Genomic DNA, 13479 nt, shown 5'->3' on the forward strand with positions numbered 1-13479 from the left:
GAGAAGAATAGCAGCAAATGGTGCTATGCAAATACGTTTTTCATCGCATGGACGCACTAGGTTCACGCACGCGAGATTGAAAATGCCATGCTTTCCCCGTTGGCGTTATCATATAAGAGTACAATGTTTGTCTGCAATAATCCAGAACTTCATGGCAAAAATGGACACTCTAAACCTATTTGAATATGAACCAAACAATGTCCATCAATGCGCTGCAAGTTTTCATGTGGAGGGCAATGGGCGACTGTCATCAGTCTTGCTGCTCTTGTCAAGATAAAACAATCACGAATGCGCAGCATTGTATAAACATTGGTAAAAGTTGGTATTCGATATTTTGATTCTCATAAAATTCATACAAGCAGCATTCTGTTTTGTGTGTATTAATTTTTGTTCTTGATCATGATAATTTTTCTGCCTCTTTAAGATTGATGATCTGCAATGGATCCCACAGACCGGAACAAGTTCCAAAATGGCATATCGCGTGGAAAGGTCTAGTTATATCATGGGTTGATGCATCTGATTAGGATTACGCTTTTAGACACACGCTGTAATGTAAATCATTGTTCCAGATTTAAGTAAACCTGTATGCAGCGACCGGTACAGGAAGGCCGAGAACCATTTGCTGCTGGAATATGCGGATATCGCGTTCTAGACGGTTGACTTGTCTGTGTAATTTTCGAACTTGGGCCGCCAAGTCATCGCATGCTATACCGACTTCAGCGTCAATGTCGTCTAGAATCTCTTCTGTGCTTGCAGAGGGTATTGGAGGCTTGACTGCGAAAGACATCGCCTCCACGAGTGATTTGTATACGACTTGAATGGATAAAAGTTCGTTGTAAAGGGTATCCAGAGACTCTTGCAGACCGTCAAGAGTAATACTGCGAAGAGGCAATAATGGACAGATTGTAGAAATTGATGCGTGGATGGTAGATGTATCAGAGCAAGTTGTTTGTTCTAGTTGTTGATTCATGTGATCTTGATGCGACTGGCTTGTGGACTGCGTAGTGTTGACCTGCAACAATAAGGCATAGGACATTTTCTATTGTAATATGGTATTTGAGAGTTGTTATTGGCAGTTGGTACAGGAAATACACTGCGGATCAGAATTATCGGAATGGATCGCGCAATACGGTGGATTACAGGAACAAGAATCAAAAAAAATGGGAGACGGATAACAATGTGTTGAAAGTGGAAAGGAATTGTACACTGCCCGCATTTATATACTTTGTAAATCCTGGCAACAACAAACGGATGTAAATCATCTTGAAAGGTATATTCTAAACTCACCAATATACCTTTTCCAGTATTGCTTTTGCCACGCACCTGCTAGAGATCTTCCGTTGGCAGGTTTGTCGTTCGTTGCAAGGGCGCCCTACTGTCAACAAGAGCCTTTACTCGACCATTGCTCCCCCACATTTCCCCCCGTTATTGTTAAGCAGCTTGGATAATTCTCAATCCGCTTCCATGCGTCCCTGTCTCTGAGTTGAAATTATGTAACTTTTGTAACCAGAGAATACTTGGTTTGGTAATCACGGAAACAAGCAATGGTTTCTTTAGACGAGATTCACCGAGGTTATAAAAATGCTTACGTATTGCCAAGCTTTAGTCTTGTAATTATCGCGCTCTTGCATAATCTCGAATGGCTCGGCGAAGCAAAGAGAGACTTCGCGCCCGCTTGTTCGAGAACGTCAAACCCCACCGCGTCAAATAGTTGCCCAACTTGCTTTTTTGGGAACACCGTCCCGTCCCCTGACGTAATTGTCCCAAGGATTCGGGATTTGCATGTTACGCAAAGGGAACGTGGGTAAGGGCATCCCTTTTTCTGCGAGCAGAGCAGGTGCAGCACATTGCAGTGCAACAATGGATTTACAACCTATCCTTTTTACATTCAAGCTATTCCCCTTTATTGTCGTTTTGCCACAAGGAAATCGCACCGTAAAAAGGTAAGATGGAATTTCGGAAGGTCTTCTTTTCACGCATAGGATTTCTAGACCCATTGCTTCGTTCCCTATCTTTTCAACAGGTGTAACTGCACAGTCAATCTGCACGATCTGATTTAACACACAGTTGTTTGAGCATATCTTATATCTCCGCCGCGCTGCTTACTTGGCGCACTGATTGTCACTAGTTGGTCGAATGTTGACACATTATTGGTTTGACTTTTGCATCCCTACGCCGAATTATAATCTCGCAATTTCTTGCTATTCTGCTCCGCCACAAGAAAATTGAAGAGTTCAAGGATGCTGTAACTTGGATCCGACAATAGATACTGTGCGTTCATAATGATGAGAAAGATGCAGCTCGGGTCACCGGGAGTCAGTACCATTTCCGGATTTTCGCGCTCCACGGCACCCATTAGCAGCATCGCAGCTGCCTCTGAAGCTGCAACGTTGATTGTACGTTCCTTTCTTGTCCATTTGCATTTACAGCGCAAAATTTGCAGGTGCATACATCTTGAACATCGAATAATAATTCTGTGATGCGCATAACTGTATACTTGACAACTGGCTGTGAAATTTACTAGTCAGGAGCATCGCATGCAATAGCAGATCGCTGGAGCATTTACGGCTCAGGAACAATGCGCCAGCGTCTATCACAGCAAAGCATTCGGCGTCGTTACAATTTTGCGCGAAAGTAATTAGTTAATAACTATTTGCGAGATCTGTACCACATCAGCAACCCTTTTACATTCCACTTAAAATATTTTGAGTTTTACAACGAGCCACTGCATACAACGTTGTTATTATTCTCTCTGCCTTACTTGGAATCTTTTACGGTACGATCAGGCTTCATATATATCTCAGAAGATGATTGAAAAAAAAAATAAACGATGAATCTGTACAATGCTTTACGGTAAAATATTGCAACCCTGTATATTCTGTCTAATGCTGTGAAGCATTATCAGTACATTTTAAACAATGTACAAAAGTGTGCAAAAACTTACATATCCTGCACAGCGGTGCGTGAGTTTCGGAACAAAATCGACCATCACCTCACAGGCATATATTATCCGCACAGTGCATGTAGTTCATTCGCTATCAGACAGTAAACAGGAAGCGCTGGATTCCCTTTATATATTTCCTTTGGTTTGGCTTTACGCTATGTTTATCGCCGGATCACAGAAATTTTGCAAAGAAATTGCAATAAGCAACGCATAACAATGCTTTTGGAAATGACTTGCACCATACAGGATGGTGTATTCAAAAAAGTATTGTAGGAGGGCTACTAGCAATTAATCTATACACGTGAACAATGATGTCTGATGGCATTTGCACACGAACGGCCATGTCGCAAACAGTCTGAAATACAGCATATATTAAAGTATTCTGAACTTCCATCCTTTTACATTTGAATCCACATATATACCAGAATTTCACAATAGGTCACTGGCTCAATTTCTGGACGTCCAAATATATGACATGCAGTCTATGATCTGAAACTGTCATCAGTGTGCCCTTGTATTATGATCTCGTCCTTATATTCCACTCTCTAGTAATGGGTATTCTTCTCGTTGTCCCGTTTCCTGCAAGCTGTTCCTGCTAAGTGCCACCTCTCGAGCGTTGGGATCGAAAGTTGTGCTGAACTACTTTTGGTGGGTTCAATTTTATATCTTTCGTCATCTCGAAGCTGCTCCATTTTTCAACGGATAAACTCCCCAAATGCGCCACACCGGGAAAACTGATTCTTTTATGAGAAATTACGAGGCCATTCAATACTGTCGTTCCATAGCAACAAAAGATTCAAGCTTTGCATACCGACCGATATTCATGGTAACCAGATACAACTTTCAGTAGCAGTGGGAGATCACATGTATCCCGAATTGTAATCAATAAATATTTAAAATTATTATTGAATATTTTAGGTCAATTAGCAACTGTTTTATGCATTTTACTCAATGCTTTTGATTTAACTTCTCCAATGTCCCGTTCAGCTTGAGTGCAGAAATGGCATTGCAGACATGTGCGAGCAGAAAAATGGAAAAACAAAAATGCCAAGCGCAAACATGCGCAAAAGCATTAACCAAGCCAACCGCAATGGTAAATTCGCGTAGCTGAGGGTAGTTTCGATCTACCGACCTTTGGGTTATGAGCCCAACGCGCTAATCCACTGCGCCACTCAGCTTAACGAGATGTTTTTTCGGGTTAAAAAAAATACATGAGCATGAGATGAATTGCGCAAGGAAAACCAAAGATTTCAGCCCATTCCAGTACATAAAACAATGTTGCCCAACGCGGTGTGCCGCGCTGTCGTGCAACACGGCGCATTAGTTATATCTTTCCGTGTATCTTTTTCTGCAGGCAAACGTCTTTATACCTGTCAGAACACAAGCAAAAACTAAAGCCTAATCTGCACTCTCCACTGTACTGTAAATGACATTGCAAAGCCGACCTTAATCAACATGCAAAAATACACCACGGTTGATCGGTTTGGCAACCACCGCCACCAGAGGCAGACGCGGAAAAGGTTTCACGAATTTCACGAACACTTTGTTTTCTTGTCCTCCGATGATTTCTTCCGATTGGTTTGGTCAAGTAATTCAAACGTCTTCCAATCAGGGCGATCAATAACAGGCAAATGTAGACCTTTTCCAACCAAACATGCTCGAAATCGACGCTCAATGCAACCTCCAGCACTCCTGAGCGTTCAAAGTATATCTGATACCTGTCCCTCTTTATACCGGCGGTGTAACTCGTCCGATTAAACAAACAAACGAACATGCCAGATAACACCAAAACCATTTTGTGTGATATCTTGAAGCTGAATACGAGCGATGGCTCATACGAGCAAGACCTGGCACTGACAGATTTTGAACGAGACAGACGTGGAGAACTATTAAGTAATGAATATGAAGATTCCGTCGATTCACCATCCCGCGCGGTTCGGCCGTTATTTTTATTTCACGAATTCCTTCTTCTCCATGACAAGTTAAGTCAATATTGAACTGTGAGGTACTGGGCACAGCATGCTCCCTGACATGTATTGACACGCAGACTTATAGGGACATTACATTCTTGCAAATAAAGATCGTGATGACAGCCGTGTTCCGATATTCCGCTTACGACGAAAAATGGAGGAAATGAAGAAATACAGCCTGTAAGCGCGAGCATAACCTGGTGATGATCGACAGAGCAAGAATTCCAGAACTGTGCAAGGGACAGCTGCGCCGGCGATTAACGATAGTACAAGTCAGAAAGAACTGGGGACTAGGCTCCAGAAGCGCAACCGGCGCTGGTATATCGATTGATACCTTTGGAAAAAAATGCGATCGCGTTCTTTGGTCTTGACAACCTCCTCAACACGCGACCAGGAGGTTACAATGCCTCGTACTAGCCTCATCTGCTTCCTTTCAAGAATTTTGCGCACTGTGGAACCTCAAGTTCTTTGAGACGTTCCACAGGCACGCAACCAAAAAGATGGCTCCCAATGACCTGCCATCGTGGATACAGCAATTTGGTGTCTTGATGTAGCCCTCGCCACCTACCTCGCCTGCAGCTACTAGGGCAGCATCCTATGGATGCACATCACAAGGCGCACCCGTCCAGTCGTAGTTTCTTCAAGGACTTCGAGTTGGAGCTGGACATTCATGGCATTGATGTCGAACAAGAGTGGTACCGCTTTCTCCGTCGCTGCTTCACAACACTGCTGCAGCATCGATACCTTGACGATAAGATCAAGGAGTACAAAGCAGCCCAAACGGCTCAAGGCGTGCCCGAAGAAGAGCTGCAAATGCTAGCTTGCGAGTTGGACAAGCGGTGGATCAGCGAAAAATTGGACACGTTACTGAAAAAGCTCATCGCATGGCAAAAATTATTGAGATGAAGCTCCATGCCCATATACAAATACTGCCAAAAGTTTCATGACCGTTGTGTCGATGCAGAAATCTCGGAGATACCCATTAACACCATGTTGATGGTGGTTGCCTTGCTTGCGGGTATAAACCCTGAACGGTCTATTCTTATCTTACACGTCTCGTACGAGATGGTGCCGTAAAATTATCAGTCTTCACGCCAAACCAGCACTACTTTTCGTCTCACAGTGCACCAGGAGCAAATGCAGGCAATATAGTGCTCAAGTTGGCAGTGAAATGCTACATCAATTCATTTTTGAAAGGAAAAAAGCTAGGATGCTATTTCAGTAGAAGCTCAAGTGACAGCTGTTATGGATTCCGCAACAGCAATTCTTGCAAAGAGAGCAGACGTTAGGCAACCACTTCTTGTTGGGTAGGGGTTTTCATAGGATCTTCTTATAGTTGTTAAAGTAGATGCTCTAACAAGATATGCCCGGGACATGGCATACTTCTTGCATATGGATACGATTTTGGTTCCTGCTTAAACAAGACTTTTGACGCACGTTGAAATCTGTAATAGTAGAGGTTAGGACTTGATTTCTACCAAAGTTGCGTTAGGTCAACCGGATCGATTGTCGCTGTCGTTATACTTTGAAAGCTCTGTATCAAAGATAGGCGAACCCATTTCTTTTTGTTGCTGCGATTCAAAAAGCACCGATTTCTGCAAACGCGTTAGTACGCGTTCGTGGCGCGACTCTCCTTACCTTCAATGGACACTCAGGGACACACAGTTGCCCACTTTGTAGTACTTTTCACTTCGCAGAAACAAAAAAAGTACAAAACGTGGCAAGATGGTAGGAGCTCAATTGCAAATTAACTTTGCGAGAGAACCAGGCTTAACTTGTAAATGTCCACCTAGGCACCATGAAATACTATAGCTTTAACAAAAAGGTGAATTGATTCAAACAACGGCGATCAATGATTCCGTTACTGAACTACACAAAGCTTGTTCTCATTGATGAAAAGGGCTATAATATTGATAAGTTCGTGTTATGGCAAAGCGTTTGCAGATAGAAACGCAGTATTGACTGTATAATCTCTTGATAGAAAGTTCTCCAAAGCCGGTTTGCCTGCGGAAGGCGACGAGATTGAATTCGATGGCCATCTTGTAACCGTCGAGAATTTCCAAGGTCTCGAACCATACAATCAAACTGCAATAGCATCAACGATCGCCCCACCAACTCCTCCGCAGCCGGTTGTTCCTCAACATCAGACACGGATGCCAGCATCTGGAAACAGTCAAGGATTTCTGAATTATCGACAGGCACGAAAGCGACTGAGAATGCCGGCACCTATTTCTGAGAACGACCATGCAGAATCATCAAATAATACGGCATTTACTCCTCCAAGCTCGAATGCTATGCAACGCAGTGCAAGAATTAATCAACAACATCCTTTATACCAGCAGAATCTATCAGCGAATAATGATCCGGCGGCAATGAACATTGGACAAGCAAGACATGCATCACAATCGATTATTCCAAGCCGACCTCTCAGTGACCCAGATCGATCAGCAACGTTAAATAATACTGCTACGGTCGACGATCATCGACCTCCAGATTTACTCCGTGGTGTATCAAAAATTAGCTATGAGGCTGGCGGTTTGGTCGATGCGAGCAATGCAAATCAGATGATGGATATAGATATGGATAAAGATATTCTGTACCTACGACGCAATGTCGATACCACTCGCACGGCCGATAATGATCGAATCAATGAATCATTAAATAGCAATCACGACAATCCATCACCCAACGAGTCAATTGTGAATAGACAATTCATGGTATTTGGATCGCACGATACGAACTTATGCAGTTCTGGCATCTGATTTTCATGCGCAATCTAGAAACGAGTCCGTGTTGGGCTGTCAAAGCGAACAAGCTCTACTCTGCACGCATCTGCGACTCTGCACGGCAACAGTAATCCCTGTGCGAGCACAAGTATTGCAGCTATTAACTCTACGGCAGGGCTGTACGAGAATGTTGCAACACCTGACAACAGGTGAGAAAGTGCAACAATTCCGAATATGCTAACGTTCACTGAAACATGTACATTTGCTTGTTGACAGATCGTTCGTCCGTGCTTCTGCTATCAGCGATACTGTCGAGGCCTCAACAAATACTCCATCCACATCTGATTCACCTACACCGTCTAGTTCATCGTAGGTTCTTCTTTGTGTCCGCTAATATCTAGGAGCTCACGTGATTAAAACTCGTTTAATTCTGTTAGCCGCCTTTCCAAAACCTTCAAGGTCCCGTTAGCCGATGGGGTGTAAGTTATATCTAGTAATATGCAAGTACATATATTAACTTGATCTTGTCGCAGCTCCCTACCTCTGGTTCTTCAATTCCCTACCATGGAGAAAGCAATGTCAGCCCTAAAATCGAAAAGATACCCTAAAAGATCGCGAACAGTGCCATCTTCATTCGTATGTCAGGTGTCAAATCAATGGATATCTGCGTGGATTGCTCATCCTTGATTTTTAGCCCAATGCTGCGCAATACAAAGATGTCTTTCGCAGACTTATACATGAACACCTACAGGTATGCCGAAGTCAGTTTGCACAGAGTATCCATTCTTACGGTTTACGAAAAGATTCTACTCTTAAATTACGGCATATACTATTACTCGTTATTCAAAACCTTTGGCCAACGATCGGACGCTGAGCGCAATTTTCGATCAAAGGGGGTCGGATTGTACTCATCATGTCACTTGCAAAGGTATACAATTCATGGCAGCGGTATATGTACATACAGCTTTCTAAAGGAGTAATTCTGCAGTAGCCACACATTCCATGCTCATCCGCGCATGCGGTTAAAGATAAACAACAGGGAACATCACTCGAAATACAGTAAAGGTAAACGACAATATACAACCACAGTGTCACGTTCTCTAAACTTCATGATCTCAAGATGACATCTGGGTCATATCTCCATCAATGCAGTTTGATGCTGCTTCCACATTTCTCGCAAGAAGCAGCTACTATGGGCCTTCATCAGATGGTTATGTTGAGGTTTGCAGTCTCACTGGGCTCAGCTTACACTTGAACCTGACGTTCATGTTACCAGCTCGAATGCGTTACTTCGCGGGACGATAGGGTTGCTACCAAGCTGGCAAATGAACATGCCTCCTTGTATGCACTCCGGACGATCTCTGCTAGCTCCGAATTTATGATGCTTGGTAAATCACAAAGGCCAAGTTTTGCTCCCGTCTATCTATTCATATTTACCATTTGACAGACGCCCTGGGTGACAACCTCGACCGACTGCCTCTACTCCCATACTTGATATCCAAAGGAAAAGGAAAGAAACGCAAGAATTTGGACATACTTGCACAGCAGACACCAGCATGCATTCACATTGAACGCCAGGATAATCTGGATGTAGAGCAAAAGATAAAAGATGTCGTACGTGATTACCATCTTAATGACGATCAAGAAAGGTAACGAGAATTCAAGGTTTGAGGTGACGCTTTTGAACCTAAACATAGCTGCAGAGTCCTTCGGCAGGTTGCGAGATCCTTGATCGTCGCGCCAGGTTGGAATAACGAGCCTGCAGATCCTATTGTCTTGGTGCATGGTATATCTTTGTTTTTAGCAATAGATTAGTTATTGTATTACTTATCATAGTTGGTATTAGGTGTCTTCGGCTCGGGAAAAAGGTTTGCAACAATTTTCACTCATGCACTCGCTAAATATTCTTACGGCGCTGACATGCGGACGTCTTAAAAAGTTATCTTGCAGCGGTGATCATTATATTCATCTGCGATCTCATTGATGAAGCAAATCTTCATCGTGAACCCGACAATTTAATCGACTACAAGATCATGATAACATCAATGACTGTGAGCATGAACTGATATCATCGGGCGGTCAAGCAAAGTTACTAATATTATCCGCCCTCAATATAGAATGTGGCAGTGGATCGTATTTTGCAGGCAAGTCCGCATCTAGTTCTCGGTCTGCGTTTAATGCTAACTATGGCTCCAGTCGTTAATGAAACTGGGATACGATCGTTTTGTCCGCGTAGGAAGGTATGTATTCTAAAGATACGAATTTGCATGTATATATGCCGAAAATTTTCAATTCTTTCCCATTGCTAGCCTGAAAAAGATTGCAAAAAATATCTTACCTTACACAGCTCAAGCAAAACTTTCCAGCAATGAAGGTAGATGATAGCACCGTGTACCGTGCGATCAACGTGTTCACTGTAATTATGCATAGAACTCAAGGAACTCGAGCAGATGCTGGATGATCCGCAAAATTCTGAGCAGGATGTGGAATATATTGCCACCACCATTCAAAGATTCCGGAAAAATGAAAATGCTGCTCAAGTGCAAACTGCTCAAGTTGTAGGTACGTTGCAATGCATATATACCTTGCAACATCAGTGCATGACAATGTTTTTCCAGGGACCACCTGCATGGCAACAGCGTTCGATATATTTGGGACGTCGACCTTTCCGCTCGTGCTTCTAGATGAATCATCGCAGTTGATGGAGCCATTGTCACTTGTGCCGATTGTTCGCTTTCAAAGCAGTAGACTGATCATGATTGGTGACCCCTTGCAGCTTCCACCGACTTTGACTACATCCGCCGATGAAGATAAAGTAGGCCAAGGATTAGACAAGACCTTGTTTGATCGGTTAACAGAGGTAAGCATGCTATGCCGATGAGTATCCAATGCTAGCATTTTTATTAACTTTTTCCTTGATAGATGGGACATGAGGTAAAGACTATATTTCGATTGTAAATTGAAAGAGTTTGCTAAATGAGCTTAGAGCATAATGCTTCGCACGCAGTATCGGGTAAGTCGATTACATTTACAACTAATCAAAAAAGGATGAATTTTGATCATCACTTTACAGTGTCATCCGGATATTTCAGCCATTAGTAATCGATTGTTCTACGCCCAACGGCTTCTCGATGGTGTCAAACCGGCGGATAGAAAACCGTTGGTGCCTGGATTGCCGACGGTCCTCTTTGTAGACGTCAATGGACAGGTGAGAAGCAACTGCGACCGAGTACGATTATGAAATACTTAAAAAGCTACGGAAATACAGGAACAGAGACATCCTCGCAGCAGCTCCTTTTGGAATGAAGTAGAAGTTGGTGTCGCTGCACATATTATTGAAAGTCTGTTACAGCTCAAGATACCGTCGTCTGAGATCGGTATCATTACATTATGTAAGCGGCATATGCAGCTATTACTAGATTCGAGGAAACCAGTTTGCTCAATCCATCCTTTCCACAACTCTTCAGATAAAGAGCAGGCAGACAAGCTGACCGAGTATCTTGGCGCTCGCTCCTCCGGAAACGACAAGGGTGTGCAGATCTCAACGGTTGATGCATTCCAAGGTGGCGAAAAAGAAATTATCGTTTTATCAACTGTCCGGACATTGAACAGTGGATTCATGGATAACAATGCGCGCATCAACGTGGCATTGACGAGAGCCAAGAGGCATTTATTTATCCTTGGCAAGCAAGAGCTTCTCATAAACAATCATCTGTGGTGCAACATCTTAAACCACTGTCAGGGTAATTGGATAATTCAACGGCACCAAAATCCGCTGCTAAAGTTTCTACTACGTAGATAACTGCTATACAGCGAATGATCTAGCAAGGATGATGGCAGGGCTGGTGCCAATAGGCTGATGCAAAATGTGTTAAATCCGGTTGTATGCTTTATTCAAGTTGTTGCTTGTCTGCTAAATGCAAAGGTGTTCTCTGTAACTCCGTATTCAATGGTGTGGTTTGACAAGGTCCCTGGAACATGTGTGCCGTTCTCCTGAGAGAAATAAAGTCGTCCACTCTGTTTGATGCAGAAAAGCGAGTATTACTGCCAACTGGCGCCGCTCTTGTCTCTTGTTCTTGTCCAGCGGTCGTTATCGTAGCGAGACAATTTTTCTGCAGATTTCTTGAATCTTTGATAATTGCCCCAGTTGGAAACTATGAAGAAATGCACATGTAACTAGAATGTTCTTAACATATTGAGTGTTGCACTTCTGACATACCAGTGGTGATAGCCGAACAAGGCAGGGGGATGGTGATTGTTGCCGATTATGCACTGTATGTTTGAAACACGTTTCCTGTATATTTGATCTGTTACTGCTGCTATCGTTTTTGCGAATGGACAGATTATCAGATGTCGAGGAGCATCTGGGTACAGGCGATGGGTTCTTTGCAGCGTCCCATCGTTGTCGATTGATAGCTATTTGCTGCAAAAGCGCTCTGCTATCTATTAGCTGCTCGGGTAGGGTCTGAATGGATGAATAGCTTGTCTGCTCTTGCTCTATTCCTCGTTGCTTCTGGCGCTTGCACAAAGGATGCTGTGACATCATTTCAATGGTGTGTTCATGCATATCACATATAAGAGTGTCAAGTGAACTCTCATGTCTTCTGGATGAAGGACTAGGTGCATTGCTTCGCCGCATACGTTCCTCCATCTCGTCAGCGGTGTCGTCACGTTGCCATGATAAAAGAGAACTGCTGTTGCCAAGTCCACTAAACTCGAGATTCATGCCAATGCTGCTTATTCCGCTAAAAGTGCTCAGAGAGCTCCGCTGCATACATGATCTCTCCGGCCGAGGATCCTCAAAGTTTGCATTGCTTTCTTGCAGTTGGAGTTCTATGGCTTCAATATCCATCTTTTCATCACAACTGTCGGGTTCTTGTTCATTGCTACGCGGTTGCTCACTGATCGTTGCCAATGTTGCGTACTTCTTCGGTACGACAGAAAACGGTAAACGTTCAGTATCCAGGCAATTTAGAGACACTAAGCCTTTGTTGCCGTAGTCCTCGTATGTCGAGTTCATAAGCTTTTCAAATTGGCAGAGTTTGTCGTATACAGAGCGCGAGAGCTTTATCTTGGTATGATTGTCACATTCGTCTCTAAGTGGAATCTGTGAGCAAACAGAGAGTGGCTAGCAGATAAAGATTTTGTATACATCATTTGTTCCAAAGTGCTGGTTCCCTTTTCATTGTATTGAGGAGATTTTGGTATCTTCATCATGGGTAAATAACGCAGCCTTTCTTTTAGAGACCATTGGCTGGATGCCAGCTCCTCGATTGGCAGTCGTAAGTCTGCTACAGTCGATTCCAAGAATAAATCAGATGGGATATCATTCTGTTTATCAGGCAGCATTTGAGTGTTGAACATGTGATCGATATCTTGCAAGTTCTGCAGGACGGAGTCGGGGACTTGCCAGCATGATTCGCAGATTGCATTGTCCATATCCACCCAAATGTTATCCAGAACATCATCATCTACATCCATTTTTGCACAAGATTCATCGAGTATAATACATGGCTCGATGTCTCTGCAGGCAGTTGTGAGCAGGTCCTGCATCTCTGAACATTGCGTTGACTTGTCATTCTTTGAAATCTTATGTGCCTTCTCGCCAGATCTACCTGCATGCATGTCATGCTCGTTGCTTCTTGACAGCAAGAATTCATTGAGATACTCTTTCATGTCGCTGTGCCATTTTTTTAGAGTGTCTTCTGGTTGGTCCATGGGAGAGGAAAGGTTGGGAAGGAGAAAAAGAGACGACTGCCGCTTACGACAGCGTAAGCAATAAAGGATTCACTTTATTTTGTCAAATGATATTGTCAAATTAGCTTAACCAAGGGACTAC

The 13479-nt window shown here is 43.3% G+C and overlaps 4 protein-coding genes and 1 non-coding gene across 5 annotated transcripts; 2 read left to right on the forward strand and 3 right to left on the reverse strand.

Moving 5' to 3' along the window:
- Nucleotides 1–571: 571 nt before the first annotated feature.
- VTP01DRAFT_5355 (uncharacterized protein) lies at nt 572–1036 on the reverse strand (the record flags this gene model as incomplete). Its single annotated transcript, XM_069384138.1, has 1 exon — nt 572–1036. One exon carries the CDS (start codon nt 1034–1036, stop codon nt 572–574), a length of 465 nt encoding a protein of 154 aa, XP_069235588.1.
- Nucleotides 1037–4048: 3012 nt separating this feature from the next.
- VTP01DRAFT_t87 lies at nt 4049–4122 on the reverse strand. The gene has a single exon. It is a non-coding gene; the product is annotated as a tRNA-Met (tRNA).
- Nucleotides 4123–5117: 995 nt separating this feature from the next.
- On the forward strand, nt 5118–5991 carry VTP01DRAFT_5356 (uncharacterized protein; the record flags this gene model as incomplete). The annotated part of the gene is made up of 4 exons (XM_069384139.1): nt 5118–5232; nt 5332–5398; nt 5469–5753; nt 5823–5991. 4 exons carry the CDS (start codon nt 5118–5120, stop codon nt 5989–5991), a joined length of 636 nt encoding a protein of 211 aa, XP_069235589.1.
- Nucleotides 5992–6557: 566 nt separating this feature from the next.
- On the forward strand, nt 6558–11500 carry VTP01DRAFT_5357 (uncharacterized protein; the record flags this gene model as incomplete). Its single annotated transcript, XM_069384140.1, has 27 exons — nt 6558–6642; nt 6708–6739; nt 6794–6831; nt 6896–7631; nt 7695–7849; nt 7917–8009; nt 8078–8119; nt 8174–8276; nt 8335–8391; nt 8444–8568; nt 8629–8705; nt 8761–8861; nt 8917–9028; nt 9088–9289; nt 9344–9426; nt 9487–9508; nt 9580–9691; nt 9837–9880; nt 9950–10014; nt 10071–10202; nt 10259–10500; nt 10563–10574; nt 10627–10653; nt 10714–10848; nt 10909–11032; nt 11108–11383; nt 11439–11500. 27 exons carry the CDS (start codon nt 6558–6560, stop codon nt 11498–11500), a joined length of 3294 nt encoding a protein of 1097 aa, XP_069235590.1.
- Nucleotides 11501–11530: 30 nt separating this feature from the next.
- VTP01DRAFT_5358 (uncharacterized protein) lies at nt 11531–13358 on the reverse strand (the record flags this gene model as incomplete). Its single annotated transcript, XM_069384141.1, has 4 exons — nt 11531–11794; nt 11860–12736; nt 12793–13195; nt 13256–13358. 4 exons carry the CDS (start codon nt 13356–13358, stop codon nt 11531–11533), a joined length of 1647 nt encoding a protein of 548 aa, XP_069235591.1.
- Between the last annotated feature and the right edge of the window lie 121 nt (nt 13359–13479).

Source organism: Rhizomucor pusillus (assembly GCF_041956525.1).
Source record: "Rhizomucor pusillus strain CBS 183.67 unplaced genomic scaffold VTP01scaffold_21, whole genome shotgun sequence".
NCBI classification, from domain to species: Eukaryota; Fungi; Mucoromycota; class Mucoromycetes; order Mucorales; family Lichtheimiaceae; genus Rhizomucor; species Rhizomucor pusillus.